Genomic DNA, 16,048 nt, shown 5'->3' on the forward strand with positions numbered 1-16,048 from the left:
GTTAATTGTCACTTAATACAAACCTCAACTTATTTATGCGTTTGAAAGCACTGTAAAGGTCACTGCACTGCCACCAACACTAAATGTTTACATTCCCTCTAAATGCAAAAGTAAAAAGTACAAAATGCAATGGCAGGCATTAATGCTCCGAATGTTTCTGCTTTAGTCACACAGTGTAGTCCATTCAGTAAATCACAGATGAATTATGATTTTCTGTTTTGCTAATGATGCTAAGGTGACATTAAATCGGGCAAGTACGTAAGTAAATAAATAAATGTCACTTGCAAGTAAGAGATAAATGTTTTGTCACTGGTGACGTGACTGAATAATAGCCTGTGGTCAGGAGGAAGTGAAAGTCAAGCTGGGAAGTTCTGCATGGTTGAGTAACATTGTCATGGAATTAGACTGACAAACAAACCAATTCCAGGTTATAATCTGGGTCTTTTTTCAAATTAAAAAAAAAAAAAAAAAAAAATTGGATTTATGTGTTAGATTAGGCTATATTAATTAAAATTATATTAATAATTATTTTCTCAACTTTCCGGATGTTTGAAAAAAAAAATCTCACTAAACCGTGAAATAATTCTTAAAATAATATAAGTGCAATAACTTCACCAGTTTTATCATGCATTAGCCTATCAATAGCCTTAATACGTCTTTAGAGTTTCTACTCTCTCTTCTTGGAATAGCATGAGGAAATGGGAAATGGTCACATGTCACATGTGGGCGTGTCTGCGGGAAGAAATCTTCTCTTCACGCCTGCCAAGCGTTAGTTTAAGATCTGCAGCGGACGGTTTAGTCAGTGTCTTGTGCGTTTATGAGGCACAAACTGGTTACAAGGATCCATTTCTATAAATAATTTTCCATAATGAGAGGACTTTTCATTCTTTGTGCGCTGGTAAGTGATGTAATTTACGCTTGAGTTACGCTTTGCGCGTGCATGTTAACTACGCATTCAAATGAATGATGCTTGTTATTGAAATTGCTAATATTCATTGTAACTATGAATCAGATTCTATTATTCATGTGCAGCGTTTAGACCGTTTAGATTGTTATTGAAACAATGACTCGTGTGTTAGGGTTACTTTCACTTTCGATTTGAATACTGGTAACGTTATTGGAGAAGCGTTTAAAGTGTCTGTATCTAAGTGACATATGAAAACATTTGCATTGTCTGTTGTTAAATAGCAATTTAATGCATTATTGTAAGCTTGCAGCCTTCTGTATTGAAAAACGGCCATTCTGGGTGGGGATCTCGGGGACTTTCCGCATTTACTGTGTAATAAAGTCGTTTCGGTTTCATGTTTGCCCTATGTTCTGTTTGGCGGTCTGAGGGACCCCATGTCCACTTAAACAGCTCAAAAACATACTTAACATTTAAATATAGTAGTAGTTCAATTTATGATAACTGATTATAGAAGGATTTAACTTTATGTGCTAATAAAGATGTTTAGACATTTAAAAATAGACTTTACACATATTAATATAATAGAAAAAAAGCCTACTTCTGGGGGGATTTTCTCCCACTTTGTTACACTTGATCCCAGTCAAAAATGACCAGACTGCTGAAAAAAAAAAAAAAACTTGAAAGTCTCATTATGCTATAATATTACCAAATATTGGATGCAGTTGTTTTGTCAGTTTGTTTTTTTTTCAGTTAGCACAGATTTTGTACTGATCTGAGGTGAACATTGCCAAAATTAACTAATGCTTGTTTTCACTTCCTGAGGTGCATAAGCTCAGATCAATCAGAAATACAAAACCTGTGTTAATTGAAAAAAAAAAAAGAAATTTTGATTGGGAACACCAAATTAGGATTTTCAGCACAACACAAAGGTTAATATATTTAATAATGTTCCTTATGCATTTACCTTTGACAGGTCACATTGTTTTACCTTGTGTCATGCTGTGAGAAGGAAACACATTATTTGAAGGATGATAAATGCTGTAAGATGTGTGGACCAGGTATGTGGACGAACTGTTATTCAATGTGGCGTGACAATAAAGTGGCATAGTCTAGAGGAAGTATCAGCATGAAGTCTACTTCCTTAATGCAAGAGTAGTCTACTCTGCTACAGTACTATCTTGTTTTAATTGCCTAGGCCTTACTTTAACTAGATGATATTGTTTCAAGTGTTGCCTTGAAATAAACCCATCAATGCTATCTTAATCTTAGTCCTCTGTTAATATACGAGTCTAATCAGAGCGGGTAGTTACTGTGAGTGTGTCACAGGTAAGAGGATGTTGGTGGATGATAACTGCGAGGACCCACGCTGTCAGGACTGCGAAGACGGAGAGTATCAGAGCGGCTACACAAGCAAAAACAAATGTGAACGCCAGCCCAGCTGTGACACCAGTGAGTGTCCACAGGTTAAAGTATTACTGCTGAAATACTAGAGAAAAAGCTGTTTGGTCTAATAAAGGTAACATTTAGTGTCAATATTTTATCATTAATATATATATATATATATATATATATATATATTAGTTTAGATAAATGTATCTGATTTTGGACACTTGTTTTAAGGACTCTCAGATGATGCTATAGCAATCTATTAATACCTATTCATATTAATATTTATGATAAATAGTGCTGTCAAATGATTAATCGCATCCAAAATAAAAGTTTTTGTTTACATAATATATATGTGTGTGTACTGTGTATATTTATTATGTATATATAAATACATCCACATGCATGTATATATTTAAGAAAAATGTTATATTTGTATATTATATACAATATAAATTATGTAAATGAATATATATATATATGTATAATGAAAATATTTTAAAATATATACTGTATGAGTGTGTATATATACACATAATAAATATACACAGTACACACATATATTATGTAAAAAAAAAAAAAATTGGATGTGATTATGAATCATTTGACAGCACTGATGATAAATTGTTAAAAAATAATGATATTTATGATAAATAGTTCAAAAGTAATATCAATCACTAACATTAGTCAGACGGTGTCTGTTAAATGCTTCAATCTAAATAAATGTAAGGTCTCTGAAGCTTACTGTTTTTTTCTCTTGCTTTTCTGTTTAAATCAGATTTGCATTTTCTGTCACAAATGAATCCCAGTAAAACCAGCCTTAGCAAATGCCAGTGTCAACGTGGATACTACTGTACACAAGACGATGACTGCGACACTTGTAGGGAACACACAGTTTGCAAGCCAGGACAGAAAGTCATCAAAAAAGGTAAAGAGTCAGTTTGAAGTTAATATTCATATACAAACCCACTGGTTTATGTTGATTCTGTCCTAATCTATACCTATGGAATAATAATATGCCACATCCCATACACCATCATTTCAGATGTGATTTAGAGATATATGTATAATCATTGTCGTTAAATTGTTGTAAAATATATCTTATTTTTAAAATAAAATGTGGTTTAATCCTTGTTTCTCTGTATTTTCGCAGGTTCATCGGTTAGTGATGCTGAGTGTGAGGCATGTAAAAATGGAACATTCTCCACCCATGATTCAGCTGACACTTGCAAGGAATGGACAATGTATGAAAACATTTTTTTGTCCTTTTTTTGTGCCACTGCTGTTGTCATACACTAAAAAAAAGGAAAAAGGGACTTGTTCTAGTGTAATTTTGAGTTTAATCTACACAGTAACATGCAAGCGTTGCCTTAAATTTCTATTTCTACCTGCTTTGAATTTGTCTTACCAACTTTTTGAACCGTAGTGTATATATTTTGTTTATTAATTATTATATATTTTCATTTATGGTTTATGTCAGAATTGTTTTGTTTGTTGGGGAGTTTGTCCAGCATGCTAAATTAGTAGTTAAAATTGTTTTGTATTTTTTATTTACTGTCTGCTTAAATTTCTGTTTATTCTGTGTCTAGATGTGAACATGGATATGACAAAAATGCTCCTGGCAGTTCAACCTCAGACCGGATCTGCGGTGAGTACACTGTATAACGTGATCTTGTTTTTACTGACAGCAGTCTTTATCTAAAATTAATACGGCTGTTTAATTGCCAGTAAAACTGATACTGTTGTACATTTGTTAGTTCCTAAAAGAGTTCATGTGGGTGTTGTAAATACAGTAGTGAAACTTGAGAGTTGAGGGGGTGGAGTCCAGTTCCTGTACGGCTAAACTGGTGTGATCACTTCACCAGAATCAGAAAACCATGCTTATTTGAAACAAGACTGTGACATGTTTGCATGGTTGCAATACACACTAAAATGTTTTACAATGCTGTCAGTAACGTTTTGATCACCAGTACTGTTTGACATTTGACATCTGAGTTTGTTGTGTTTTTGTTTGTCACATTTCAGTGGATGGTACACCCAATCGCAGAGTTGAAATTGGGCTGGGAGTTGCAGCATTTCTGCTTGCCATTATAGCTGTAACTGGAGTGCTTGTCTGGTTAAAAAGTAAGTAATGCAACCAACAAATTACATTCATCTATAGTACAATTCCTAAAGGAATATTTCACTGAAAAATTACAATTCTGTCATCATTTACTCACCCCAAACCTGTATGGATTTCTTACATCTGCTGAACACAAAATAAGATATTTTGAAGGATGCGGGTAACCAAACAGTTTCTGGACCATCAACTGTATGTTTACCAACATTTTTCAAAACATCTTCTTCTATGTTCCATAGAAGAAAGAAACTCATACAGGATGAGGGTGAGTAAATAATGATTTTTTTTTTTTTTTTTTCTTTTGGAGTGAACTATCCTTTTAAGTGATCAATTGCAATCATATCACATTATAGCTTTGAGTTGATCAATAATTGCTCTTTTAATTTCCTCTAGACAGTAAAAGCTGTAAAGAGGTAAATGTCTATTTACTATTCAAATCACATGCACTACAGTGCAGACATCTTTCTGAGATGTATCACCATGAAATAGTCATCCTCATGTGATTCTTTTGTTTTTAGTTTTCCCAAAAGATAACAGGCATAAGTATAACAAGATTGGAGCAAGATGCAGATGTTGAGAGAGCAATCCAACCATTAAATCAACAGCCTGAGGAGGACGATGATGACAGCACGCCCGTGAGCCCCACACTGAGTAACGTGACTGAAAATGGATATCCTGTACAACAAGAGCATGGCAAAGAGTCCGTCAGTTCACATCCCGAATCAAATTCAGTTTTGTAGAGCACAGTCTTCTACAAAATACAGACAGCTGTGCTCCTATCACGTTACAACCATCAACATATAGAGCATTACATTATAAACTCTAAATGTCCCAAAACCGGCATGTGTCTTACACGTTCATAAAAATGTTCTATATAATGACTGAAACAGTAGCTTCACTGCATTGCTTTGTGTTTCAGACATATACACTTGCATCCTGTGATTGTTACATAATGCTGTTTTAAACTCATTATTCAGTAACGAAAAATACAAGGCAAAAATAGAAGACAGTTAAATCTATTTGGAAGCAGAAAATGTAGTGAGAGTGGCTTTATGAGCTGGCTTGCCCTCCATACACTCATTTTACTGACACTAACGCCCAGAGGCGGACAAAGTACACAACTTCCTTACTTGAGTGAAAGTACAGATACCACTGGTCAAATACTACTCCACTACAAGTGAAAGTTGTAAAGACAAATTTTTACTTAAGTAAAAGTACGGAAGTACATGTTTTTAAAAGTACTTAAGTATCAAAAGTAAAAAGTAAATGCATTGTTTTATTGTCGCATTGTTGTATACTTACAATACCTTATGCCACTAATGCAACCTACTGAATACACTGATTAGCTTGTATTATCTTTGGAATTAAGAGCTTTTATGTTACCAAACCTATAGAAATGGAACAACTGAATGAAGATAATCATCTTTATTTTCGTATTTAACACCAGGAGTGTTAACTACATCGAACTCATTTTAATACTTTTTTAAAAGTTACAAAGTTCTTTTTCAAAGAGATATTGAAGTCTATGATATTGTTCATTTTAGGCAAACAAAGCAAACATTGAAAAGAAAACAAACCTTTAGTCTCTTCAGAGAACTGGATCATACTCTCTCAGTATGGCCACGGGTGTGAAGGTTGCACCAAATAACCATCTTTTTGAATTTTGCCATCAACTGATCAGTGTTCATAAAATACTCAGAAATCAGTGAACTTCACAACATGTTGCTAGGGTTGGGTATTGTTTGAATTTTATCCATTCCGATTCTGCTTCTGCTTATTGATTTCAATTCTTATTGATTCCCAGTTTAGATTCCAAAGTTTTCATTTAACGTACTTTTTGATCATTTGTTTGCACAGAAAAAGAAAAAAAGCATTTATGTGCAGTGTTTTGACAATAAAATAATGTTCAGATTCGTATACTTCCCTGACCAGTTTTTAGCAGCAATTTACCAGTAGGCCAAAGTTTATATATATATTAGAAAAGTGAGGGCAGCAATTTTTGACAGATATATTAGCCTACCATTTGTATTGCCATAGTTTAACTACAAAAATCAAACTCTAGTTAATATAATGAAACTATGGTAAATTTGTGGTTACTGAAGTTTTACTACAAACAGCATATGGTTACTATAGTGAGATAATAGTAAATTTGTGGATACTGTGATTTTACTGCAAATACCATAGTTATGGTTACTATAGTAAAAACATGGTTAATTTTCCAAAGGGCTTTAAAGAGTTAACACATGCCCTTTTAGAGCGCTTTTAGCTGTGCAGTAGCGCGGACGTTTACATTAGTTTAGCGGGGAAGATCCCGAGGTTGCCAGATTTGCGCAAAAAAAAAAAATCAGCCAAATGTCCATTCAAAGCAACTTCAGGCTTAGAAATACTGTAACACTTGGCAACACAGGAAGGTACTGGCAGATCGCAGGCCGAATTTTCGCAGAAAAAAAGGGTTCAGTGAATCTGAAAATGCACACACTGTAAAAACTGCTAAATATAACGACTTTCTACTTGGGGACCTTGATATAAATGTAGTTGAGTAAAAAGTACGATATTTGTCTTTCAAATGTAGTGAAGTTAAAGTCGCAAGTTTCCAGAAAAAATAATACTCGAGTAAAGTACAATACTCAAGTAAATTTACTTCGTTACTGTCCACCTCTGCTAACGCCGTCTTATTCTAAAAGAGTGAAGGAGAAGACTGTTAAAGGAGATTTTCCCCACATCAGCTGTAGTCTGATAAGAAAAAGACTCAGCACCACCAATGTTATACAAAAAGACTGCACAAAACAAACGCACGTGCATCCCATCTCGGTTTTCAAGAACAGTGCTTTATATTTAGGATTGCAGATTGCAAGTTATTCAGGTCATGTTTTCCAGAATGATTGTATAACTTAAAAACTGAAGTTTTGAACATTCATGGAATGTTTGGAAATGCCGTTTTTTCATAACCTAATCGGAATGTCAGAAAAACATTCTAAGAACATTAACTTGGATGTAATGTAATTACGCCTATGTTCACAAAATCATGTGTAAAGTTTTGTCATGTTTTGTCTTCGTAATCATTGATTTGCTGTTAAATGTTGATATGCATGTTGATGTTATGTTGTATAAATAATTTTCATTGTACATTGTATGATTTTAATTTCATTTACTGGGAGTTACTATTTGCATTGTGTGTTTTATATTAGGTTTATGTGGGAAAAAACTGTACATATTAAGTAATTCCTGATTCTCTGTACATTAAAACATTTTTGATTCTCCATGAATAATTCCCCGTCTGTCACTGTAAGATATTCACTCTCTGCTTATGAGGTGTGAAATATCCATAGAAAAACTATTGACAAATGGTGTGAAACTGAGTTGTACACGAATCGCTCGTGCATTGTGGGATACTCTGACTGTCCACAAGAGGTTGCTATTTCCATATTTTGGCATAAAACAGTTAAACATTCAATCTCATCTTTTCCTCACATTAAAATCACAGCATGATTTTTCTTAAATCAACCCTTCTTCTTCTTTTTTTTTTTTTTAGAAAATGTGAAGTTGTATTGATGTGTAGATTTCTGACTCCTAAAGCTGTTATTTTTTGTATATATCTAAACAAACAAATCCAAAAGTAGCTTGTTGAACTATAAATAAGACCGTAGTATCCAAAGCATATATGACCATATGCTCGGATCGAGGAGCCCATTGATGGCCGATTTAGGCATTGTATCTCACGCCATTGTGCAACGCCTCAATCCTTATCTCAATATCACAGCCTTTTGCCTGTCATGTTTAGACTGGGATTACACATCATTTGGGCCACTGAAGGGGGGGCATGGAGGAGATTGTTGTGCCCAGTGTGTGTTAGCTGTGAATATGTGCTCGGGGGGCGGGTGGGAGGTGCTCCTTTTTTGTACCCAGGGGTTTTCTCATTATCCTTGGATTAACAGGCCACAGGCCTTTGAATTTACATGGAGGCCATAGTGATTGGCAAGGAAGAGTTTTCCTTTTATCATTCCCTCTGCAGAGGTTGAGGCCGCAAAAACAGAATATTGTCCCAAGGCCTAATCCCATTGGTGTGTTTGTGTCAGAGAGAGTTATAAAAGAAACCAAAGGATGCAAGATCTGTGATGCCCCATTCCTTGATGCAGCAGTTTGTTTGACCATTTTATTTTATTATTATTTTCATTTTATTTTATTTATTTGATCGTTTTGTAGTAGCAATTAAAAATTATATGATTGGTTAAATACGCACATGATATTTTTATGATGTTATAACAAATTGCTGCATTTATTAATTTTTTTTTTTTACCCTTTTGGACTTTTTAGATTTTTTGCATAAGTATTTTTATTCTATATGTAATTGTGAGTACCATGTTTGTTCATTTTATTACTACTACTACTACTACTAGTACTTTTGGTTTTAGACTATTTATTCTTTTATTTTTTGCTCACGTTATATTCTATACTGTAGTATAACATTATTTTAATAATATACAATTATTCCACTTCAAGTTGGCTTATATTACTTTCAGTTTTACCTTTTTGCACTTGACTTTTGTGTCAGTATATTATTTATTTTCACACAAGTCACTTTGTTCACGTTTGATCCCATGGCACCTACATTTAAGCACTAAATGAGGGTAAAGGTAGAAGCCTCTGGCACTTTTCGTCTGTCAAGTCGTGACTAAACAGGAGAATAATCTTAATTATCACTCTTTAAAACGGAACAATTCATGTCCTTAATCCGCGCTGCTTTGAATTGTTTTAACAGATCAGAGGCAGATATGCAAATCCCTTAATAGTAGTGTCCTCACTGATAACATGAAGCCTAAATCCAGCCTTGAAGTGAAACGCTTTGAACGCGTCTTGATCTGCCTCCAAAATCTGAGAACTCCTCTTAAGCTCTTGTTTATTTTATAACTTTTATTAGGCCTAAAGTTGTGCGCCAATTTTTATTGGGCGAGGCGAGCCTTAGCTATTTGAAGTCAGTAGGCCTATACAGTTTCCATCATGTTGATGCTTTAATTGCTTGTGTAAACAGCATAACGATCTATAGGCCTATTATTTTTCATTTCGAAATTTCATAAGGTTCCATTTGTTAACCGATGGCCCGATGAAATAGCCGATGTTGCTGGTTATGAAAAAATTGGCGAGTTAAATTAACTGAAATTTGAGACTTTTCGTGACTTATTCGTTTAATTAATTGGTCTTTAGGACTTTAAGAAACTACAGCATTACAGCTGGAAATCGAAAGTATGCTGTAACTAAACCTAAAAGCAAAACAATGCAGCACTTTAAAAAAATAAAATAAAATAAATTCAACGCAACTCGTTTTTAAATTCAATAAACCCCAAACCATTACCATTATTAGGGATTTTACCATTACCATTGACCATGACCAAAACTTTTCAATTTTTCAACGTTTTATTTTAGCAAAAATAAGTCAGCAGGTAAATGCATTTATAATTTAAACAAAATATCTGTACAATATTTACACAATACGCGTCCTTTGGATTAAATCTTGTATGCAAACTTCCACAACAAAATGTTCCCAATGGTTTTCAAAGTGCAAAATTCAGTCTATAGTGTCTTGGATTAACAGTTTCATTGGCTTTCTTTGAGCAGGTCATGTGTGGAGAGGTTTACAGGCGAGTAGGAGTCCCTTGAAGGCCATCCAGCCCACCACTTCCCAAAGTCTGGACTGTGAAGATGTTTCAAATCGCTGGGTTTCTTGACGATATCTGAAGTCGCGGTTTCCGCGAGAGACCAGATTTTAGGTTTCTGGACATCGACATTTTGTTTACACACCTCTTTTTTGCTCTCACACGATTTGTCACTTTCCTTTTGCTGATCAAGTCCTTCCGCTAAACGGTCCTCCACCGACTTTGACACCGCGACATCCTCCTCCTCCTCATCATCTTCATCATCATCAACCGTTTGAGGATCGATTTCATCTTCGTCCTCCGTGCCTTTCCTCAAAGACCCCTCCTCTTCGCTCTCACCCTCCTCTTCCTCATCCTCCTCATCGGACTTTCCTTTGGAGGCCCAGCTGACCCGGTTCTCTTTCTTGAGGCGGCGCCGAGCGTTGGCGAACCATGTCGACACCTGCGTGAGGCTCATCTTGGTAACGATGGCGAGCATGATCTTCTCGCCTTTGGTGGGATATGGGTTTTTAAGGTGCTCGCTGAGCCAGGCCTTCAAAGCGCTGGTGCTCTCTCTGGTGGCTACTTTGGTGACCCTACTCGGGTCATCAGCTGGCATGGGACGATATGAAGTGTAATAGGGTCCTCCACGTCCGAGGAGAGCTTGGTGATACGGAGATGCAGCCTTGAGGTCATAGGAATTGCTCTGAAAGTAAGCAAGAGATTCGGTTTTAGAATATGAAGAATATGCATGTTGAAATACAACAATAAAGAAATAATTGTTCAGTTTTTTTCACATGCATTAGGCTATACCATTTGTAATAAAAAAATCTGCATTGAATTGTAATGCATATGCAATATAAAAATTTAAAAAAATTATAAAACTTCAGAATACTTACAATGTGTGCAATGTGTCCCGGATGAGGATAAGGGATGAAACTGTACCCCGGTATTCCTGAGAAAGGTAAGGGAACCCCAGCCATTCCCACAAGATGTGGCGGTGGCTGTTGCATTCCAGGAGGGCAGCCCAATAATTGATATCCAGCGGGCATGTTGATGTTTCTGTCCATGAAGAAGTTTCCAAACCCCGTTGGAGAAGCAGGCATCCTTACTCCCTGAGCTCTGGTGTTTGAATGACACTCCCTCGCGTTCACGGACGCTCTTTATAGGCGGAGCCGCATCAGTGGGCGGTGCCATGGTGGTTGATTGACAGCTGTGACCCAAAGGCTTTCACTGGGGCTAAATCCCTTCAAAGGAGAATTTCGGTTGTTCCTTTTAACGGCCTCTAAAAGTCTTTAAACTCATGATGCTTATCTCACGCTTATCCGTACTGAAGAGTGGAAATTTGAAAACCCTCCATTTGAAATTCGCATTTTTTTTTTTTTTTTTTTTAAATGCTCCTAAATGAGATTGGCGTTTGATTGTACGTCGATCGAAAATACTTTCAGGCAGTTATTAAAAACATGAAAATAAGCTTCATGTAGAAAATATGTCTGTTTTGATTTATAGGATAAATATTAGGCATAGGCCTATTTAAACTTCTTAAAGTCTTGATGTCTTAAAGTCAAACAATCAGATGCTATTTATGGCTATGTTCTCATTCAGTATTTTTAATGGGATTTAAAAAAAATACTTAAAATGTTATTTTACATTTAATATATTTTATATTTTGTTTTATAGGTTATTTAATCTTGATTGCATGTAACACTTTAAATTGAATTGAACGATGCTCAGCCGAGAGAAGCGATTGAAAGCCATCGGAACACCTACAAATGTCGCACATTAACGTCTCAGAATAAACTTTTTTCCATCTTGCTGAGACCGTTTCATCTTTTTGTCTGAGCAAACCGATACAAGACACGACATGACAAGCCATTATCAGAATTTGATTAGCAACACGGTGCAATGCGTGTCTGAGGCGTTTGAAAAAGAAAATACCTTGTAGCGGGCTAATTAACACCGATTTAGACACTTTAGTTACTTTGATTTGATATTAGTTTTATTGCAAGTTTAAATATAAAAATTATTTAAAAAAAAAAATATATATATATAGGCTACTATTGCAGATGTATTTAACTTGCGTTGCACGTTTGATTCATTGGTATAAAAAGTAGATTAGCTTTCATTAATAACATTAAGCAAAATTAATGTAGGCCTATTAGAATTTCTTAAAGCATTGTTAAAAAACATTTTCGTTAAAGTTATTAAAAATACAATTTGTTTAATCAGTTTAATCATTTGATGTCTTTTACACATTAGACATAAAAATAATCTTGTTTATACACGCCTAATTTTTAATCAAATGAACTGGTCTAAAAGCGAAATGATTTTCCTAATTTCATTTAGCCTCTGTAAATCATTTCCGCACGGTTGCAAATGATTTTCTTTTTCATTCGGTTCCAAACATGGACTATGAATTGTTTGGCTTTATTGTGACCGAACATCAAACCTCTTTTAAAAGGGGATGACTTTGCTTTTGCCTACAACAAACCAGTACAATTGGCGTAATTAAATAGGTTTAAGCGAAACAGGTGTCGACTAATGTATATGGTAATTGCAGCATAACAGATGTTAATGTAGAGAGATACTCAGATAAGATTAGAATTCCTAAACATACATACCAATGCCCTGGAAAGAAAAGCACAGCAAACAACTCGATAGCAGGGGGTGCAGGCTCTCTGACATTGGAAATACAAGTTTTTTTGTTGAAACTAGCTCTTTAATCTGTTATCTAGTAAACAATGCTGGCATGCATTGTTTCCTAAAACTTTGACAGAGTCTCAGAATTAAGTTTAGTGCAATTTTATGTATTATTTCAGTAGGGTATCTGATGAAAACAAGTGTTACTTACCTTGATCTTTTCCAACGGTCCATCACCTTTTATTTGGAAATGTTTATTAAGTTTTTCTAGGGTGAGGTTGTGTGAAGGTGTGAGACATTTGAAGGGCTGACAGACGGACAGATAAGTTTGGAAGCAGGGTGGGGTTCAGATCCCCCCGGGCCGGGAGCAAATTTACTCAGCTAGCACAATGGTCAAAACAGAGAGCAAAGAGCAAAGCTTATGCTGCATCTCTGGAGATAAGCAGCTCAGGGCTGTGATTATTGTGTTCCTCACACACTCTCTTTCCTCTCTTCTCGCACACAATACAGGTGTACTCATGTTCTGACAGGTCCAGTTAAGACTGTTTGCTCATGGGATGTCAGTCATTTGCCGAGAGGAGAACAGTGTGAGATAGCAGACCGACATAATTCAGATAAGAGATGAGCTTTTCCAGTCTTTCACCACAGAGAAAGCAGAGAAATCAAGATCGGCGTGAGTGGAGATTTCTCCTGAGAGCTTAATTCAATTTTGTTTCACTCTACTGGAACTCCTCGTGTCAAAATCCTCATGGATTGTGTTGTGGTTAACCAAACAGATCAACCAGATTAATCGATACAAATCAACAACTGCAGGATCAGAGAAAAAGGTGCCAGTACTTACCAGCTTAGTGTTACTTCTACACATCAAGGTCAGCTGGAATCCTCAATATCATCATAAAATATGTTTACTGGAAAGACATTTTCATAGGTCATAATTAATCACAATAAATATAATAAATTAATTAATACAATTATATCATATACAGAAAATTAAATAGAAACATAAAAATGCACTACATTAATAAATAAAAATATGCACAAAACCTGGTTTTACTATAAGATATGGCTACTGTAAAATGGCTTAGAAAATTTAATTTAATTAAATAAAACAACAATGCAAATGCATGGTAAATAAAAAAAAACTAGATGAATAAACTCATAAATAAGCAAGCACAAGACTTGGTTTTACTATGACATACTCAAAAAGTTCAAATAAATAAGCACAAAATTTGGCTTTAAGACACACCTTAAAATAGCAGTTAAAATAAAAAACAAAAAGTGTAATAAAACAACCATGCAAATGCATGGAAAATGATAAAAAAAATAATTAATTAAAAATAAACAAATAATAAAATGTATATGCACAAAACTTGGTTTTACTAGGATATACTCTTAAGCGTCTGTTAATATTAAATAAAAATCATACAAATACACGGTAAATAAAAAGTAAATTCATCTGTATATGGCAAATAGTTCATGGATATGGTATATATAACATTTATTTAACTTATTTGATGCTGTACTTATACTATGTATATGTAATGTAAAAGAAGAAATCTGTAATTAAATCAACTTTTCCAAGACTGAATTAATAAACCATAAAAATAAACCATAGTTTCTACTGTTGAGGACATGTAAATGTTAAACATGTCAAGACAAAAACAAACTGGTCTGTCTAGGTACTCCAAAACTGAAAATTAAACTATCTGCATTTTACCCAAATGGAATTCTTTGCAAATGGGAGGATCATCCATTGAGCGCAGTATGTGTATCCTAATGAGTTGATAATGACAATGGGCAGAGGTGTGACTTCATTTAGTGCTCATCACATACTGCTGAGCAGACAAAAGGCTTGAACACGTCATTAGAATGGCCAATAGTCAGGTGTCAATAAGATCTGTTAACAAAAGCATGAAGGGAATCCACAGAGAGTGTTTCACACCTTCAACATGTTAGTTTTTCTTTCTGGAAGTAGTTCCATTTTAAGTTGTTTTGAGGTGAGAAGAGGTCAAATTTAATTAAACACTGTGAATCAAGTTAGTATTAAACCTAAAAGAATAATAGCTAAAAAGGAATTATCACATTTAGTTTTTACTAAAGCATAATCTAGAGAAATTTAGTCTAAAGAAACAAACAAATAAATAAAGCAAGATGTTACTTTAAGGAGCTTTTTCCACCTAACATGACCTTTAAAAAAGACTTTCATTTTTGTTGATTGAGTTATACTAAATATATTTTAATAGTGACCTAAATAAAAGGTTATGAGTCATTTGAATGTTATGAAGCATATTTTTTTAGTTTGACAAATCTAAAGAAATGAAAATAAATATCCATTTGTGGTCTAAATTGCTCTTAATTCTTTTAAAATCCCCTTTCAAAAAGAAATTTGTTTTTATATGGGCATTTCATTAAGTCCTCATCAAGTCTCATTTTAAATGGCATGACCACATAAAAGTGTTGGCCTCCTAAAACAATGCTGTTGTTTTTAGTGTTCAAAACCCTCATTTTGAGAGCTAATGAGCTATGCCAAGTCCACAGGCCCAAACAGAGGGAAGTTAGCTGAACGTGAATGTTATCAGTCTTTCCCACCTCCCCTCTATCAATCACCCCCTCCACTATCCATCTATCTTTTGTCATTTGTGTTATCAGCCCCACTCTATCACTCCTCTTTACAGAGAAGTGACATTGCAAGTACTCACCAATGGGAGGATGCCTTTGTTAGGGGTCTGGACCAGGCCCGCCCACTCCTCTTTCTCTTTTGGGGTGTGATTTGATTGACAGCCCCCGCATGGGGTGAGTGACAGGTGGTGTTCGTTAGCCTGTGACAGGCGGCATGGTGGTTGGAGTTTGTGCTGTAGATTGGGGCCCATTTACATTAGCATCCTTATGTGTGGTTGAGAATACAGTGCACTGCGTCCATACGGCACCCAGATTCCTGCTACATGTTCTGCTGCTTGAACGAAAGACTGGGATACTGCTGCTGCAAAGAAAAAAGAAAAAAAGAACAGAAGACAGGAACAAGAAAGTTCTATAAACAGAAAAGAGACATAAATATATGTATAGACAAAAATCTAAAATGTATTAGATAGATAGATAAATACTTTTGATAGATAAACATGTGTTAGATAGATGCTTTTGATAAAAATGTGTTAGACAATGCTTTTGATAAAAATGTGTTGATAGATAGATAGATAGATTATGCTTTTGATAGATAGATAATGCTTTTGATAGATAAAAATGTGATAGACAGACAGACGGATGTGCATTTGACAGATGGATAAAAGTGCATTAGATAGATAGATAGATAGATAGATAGATAGATAGATAGATAGATAGATGGATAGAGATAATGCATTAGATAAATAG

General features: G+C 34.9%; 2 protein-coding genes across 2 annotated transcripts; one reads left to right on the forward strand and one right to left on the reverse strand.

Annotated features, from left to right (window-relative positions):
- Window positions 1-717: 717 nt before the first annotated feature.
- On the forward strand, window positions 718-7,681 carry cd40 (CD40 molecule, TNF receptor superfamily member 5). Its single transcript, XM_058764570.1, has 9 exons — window positions 718-898; window positions 1,881-1,965; window positions 2,234-2,356; window positions 3,072-3,221; window positions 3,447-3,537; window positions 3,883-3,941; window positions 4,319-4,417; window positions 4,806-4,825; window positions 4,931-7,681. The coding sequence occupies exons 1-9, from the start codon at window positions 869-871 to the stop codon at window positions 5,150-5,152; spliced, it is 879 nt and encodes a 292-aa protein (XP_058620553.1). The 5' UTR covers window positions 718-868; the 3' UTR covers window positions 5,153-7,681.
- Window positions 7,682-9,647: 1,966 nt separating this feature from the next.
- irx7 (iroquois homeobox 7) lies at window positions 9,648-15,718 on the reverse strand. Its single transcript, XM_058763776.1, has 3 exons — window positions 15,382-15,718; window positions 10,942-13,590; window positions 9,648-10,748 (listed from the first exon to the last, which is right to left on the reverse strand). Exons 2-3 carry the CDS (start codon window positions 11,146-11,148, stop codon window positions 10,005-10,007), a joined length of 951 nt encoding a protein of 316 aa, XP_058619759.1. The 5' UTR covers window positions 11,149-13,590; window positions 15,382-15,718; the 3' UTR covers window positions 9,648-10,004.
- Between the last annotated feature and the right edge of the window lie 330 nt (window positions 15,719-16,048).

This window comes from Onychostoma macrolepis, chromosome 23, assembly GCF_012432095.1.
Source record: "Onychostoma macrolepis isolate SWU-2019 chromosome 23, ASM1243209v1, whole genome shotgun sequence".
Classification (NCBI taxonomy): Eukaryota; Metazoa; Chordata; class Actinopteri; order Cypriniformes; family Cyprinidae; genus Onychostoma; species Onychostoma macrolepis.